Source organism: Miscanthus floridulus, chromosome 6 (genome assembly GCF_019320115.1).
Source record: "Miscanthus floridulus cultivar M001 chromosome 6, ASM1932011v1, whole genome shotgun sequence".
NCBI classification, from domain to species: domain Eukaryota; kingdom Viridiplantae; phylum Streptophyta; class Magnoliopsida; order Poales; family Poaceae; genus Miscanthus; species Miscanthus floridulus.
Genome location: NC_089585.1, coordinates 47,362,756 through 47,365,085, shown reverse-complemented (window position 1 = coordinate 47,365,085; position 2,330 = coordinate 47,362,756). Strand labels below are relative to the sequence as shown.

Here is a 2,330-nt window from a genome sequence, read left to right as displayed (position 1 = left end):
TCAAAATAAACAACTACAAACTTGCCAATGAAAGCTCGTAAAACATGGTTCATTAAGCGCATAAAAGTTGAAGGAGCATTTGTCAAGCCAAATGGCATCACAAGCCATTCATAGAGACCAATTTTAGTTTTAAACGCTGTTTTCCATTCATCACCAAGTTTCATGCGGATTTGATGATAGCCACTGCACAAATCAATCTTGGTGAAAATGATGGAACCACTCAATTCATCTAACATGTCATCAAGTCATGGAATGGGATGGCGATATCGAACAGTTATAGCATTGATAGCACGACAATCAACACATGCGCCAAGAGCCGTCTTTCTTTGGAACTAAAAGAATGGGAACAGCACATGGTGATAAGGATTCACGAACATACCCTTTGTCCAAAAGCTCTTTTACCTATCGCTGAATTTCCTTTGTCTCTGTGGGATTGGTGCGGTAGGCTGGACGATTTGGAAGAGAAGCACCTGGTACCAAATCAATTTGATGCTCAATTCCATAGAGTGGAGGAAGTCCAGCTGGTATCTCATCGGGAAAAACATCTTCAAAGTCCTGTAAGAGATCAAGAACAACACTAGGCAGCGATGAAGGTAAATCATTAGTTGAAAGTAGGACCTCCTTGTGCAAGAGCACAAAGAATGGGGCTGTGGTGTTTCTCACTTCTCTCATATGACTCTTGCTCACAAAGAGACACTCAGTGTGGCGTGGCTGTTTAGGATTGGCATGAGTCTTTATGTGGCTGGATGGGTTAGAACTCTCTCCCTTACTTGTGTTGGGGATCTCACTCAATTTTCTTTTGTCAGATTCCTCTCTTTTCTTGCGAGCCATATCTGAAGCATGTATCTCCTCTGGAGATAATGGAATAAGAACCACCTTCTTGTCATTGTGAATGAAAGTGTGTTTGTTAGACCGTCCAAAATGCACCAAGTCCACATCAAATTGCCAGGGCCGACCAAGCAGCAAATGGCATGCTTGCATGGGGACAATATCACAATCCACCTCTCCATGATAATCACCAATGGAAAATGACAAACGAATCATGGCTGAAACCTTAACTATCCTAGAATTATTCAACTATTGCATATGGTATGGATGTGGATGGCGACATGGCTGCAAGCCAAGCTTCTCAACAAGCAAAGCACTAACAATATTATTGCAGCTCCCACCATCTATGATGAAACGGCACACTTGTCCTTTCACTTTGCATCTGGATTGAAACAAATTATGGTGTTGTCCTTGTTCAGCAGCAACAAATTGAGTGGAAAGAACTCGCCTCACCACCAAAGAAGGAGATGGTGTGTTCATTATAGAACGCATCAAATCAGGAAAATCAGCAAGCAACTCATCAAAATCATCACTAGTAATCTCATCGAAAGATGGAGAAACAACATCTTGTAATAGGTCATTGTGAGCAAAAGTTGGAATAGGTTGAATGGCTAAACAATTTAGACCTAGCTCAAATGTACCATCCTCTGCTGAATACTCACAAGTGTCAAGATTAAGATCTGCAAATACATTGTTAAACTCATCCTCCTCTTCACTTTGGGAATCATAAGAACCATCAGCAAGTGTAATAATAGTATGATGATTGGGACATTTAGCTTGCTTATGCCCATGACCACCACACTTAAAACACTCAATCTTGCTTGTCTTGCGTTGGGTGGCTGCAATAGAAGAAGTTGGCTGACTTGAACTCATAGCTTTACCTTTCGCATCCAATTGTTTGGAAGAAGTTGGAAGATATCTATTTGCTCCATGAGATGAGGATTTGGGCGTTGCAGCTCCTTGCTGTTGGAATTGAGGCGTGACATCCCCTTGCTATTGGGAATGACGCCATGAAGTATTGTATTTGTAAGACGTAGCAATTTGCCTTTCAGCCCTCTTTGCAAAATGAACCAACTCGGTGAGACATGTGTAGGTTGTCATATCCACTTTATCAGCAATGGGTTTATTGAGGCCAACTAGAAACCGAGCCATTGTGGATTCCTCATCTTCAGTTATCCCTGTATGAAGTACACACATTTCCAATTCTTGAAAATATTCATCAACAGTACGAGTACCTTGCACAAGACGTTTCAACTTCAAATGTAGATCACGAGAGTAATATGCTGGAACAAAACGACATCGCATTTCTCTCTTCATGTCTTCCCAAGTTATACGAACATGCCCAACTCTCTGATATTCAGTACGGACCTGATTCCACCAAGTTATGGCATAGCCTTTAAACTCAATGGCTGCAAGCTTTGCCTTCTTTTCAGTAGAGTATTCATACAAATCAAATATTTGTTCCACCTTGGTCTCCCATTCAAAATAAGCATCAGCATTCT

The 2,330-nt window shown here is 41.2% G+C and overlaps 1 protein-coding gene across 1 annotated transcript; it reads right to left on the bottom strand.

The window, feature by feature from the left end:
- Positions 1–402: 402 nt before the first annotated feature.
- LOC136460571 (uncharacterized) lies at positions 403–1,044 on the bottom strand. The gene has a single exon (XM_066460223.1). The coding sequence runs from the start codon at positions 1,042–1,044 to the stop codon at positions 403–405; it is 642 nt and encodes a 213-aa protein (XP_066316320.1).
- Positions 1,045–2,330: the final 1,286 nt, after the last annotated feature.

Coding starts and splice junctions, on each gene's coding strand:
- LOC136460571 (XM_066460223.1), bottom strand. CDS start 1,044: ATGATTCGTTTGTCATTTTCCATTGGTGATTATCATGGAGAGGTGGAT.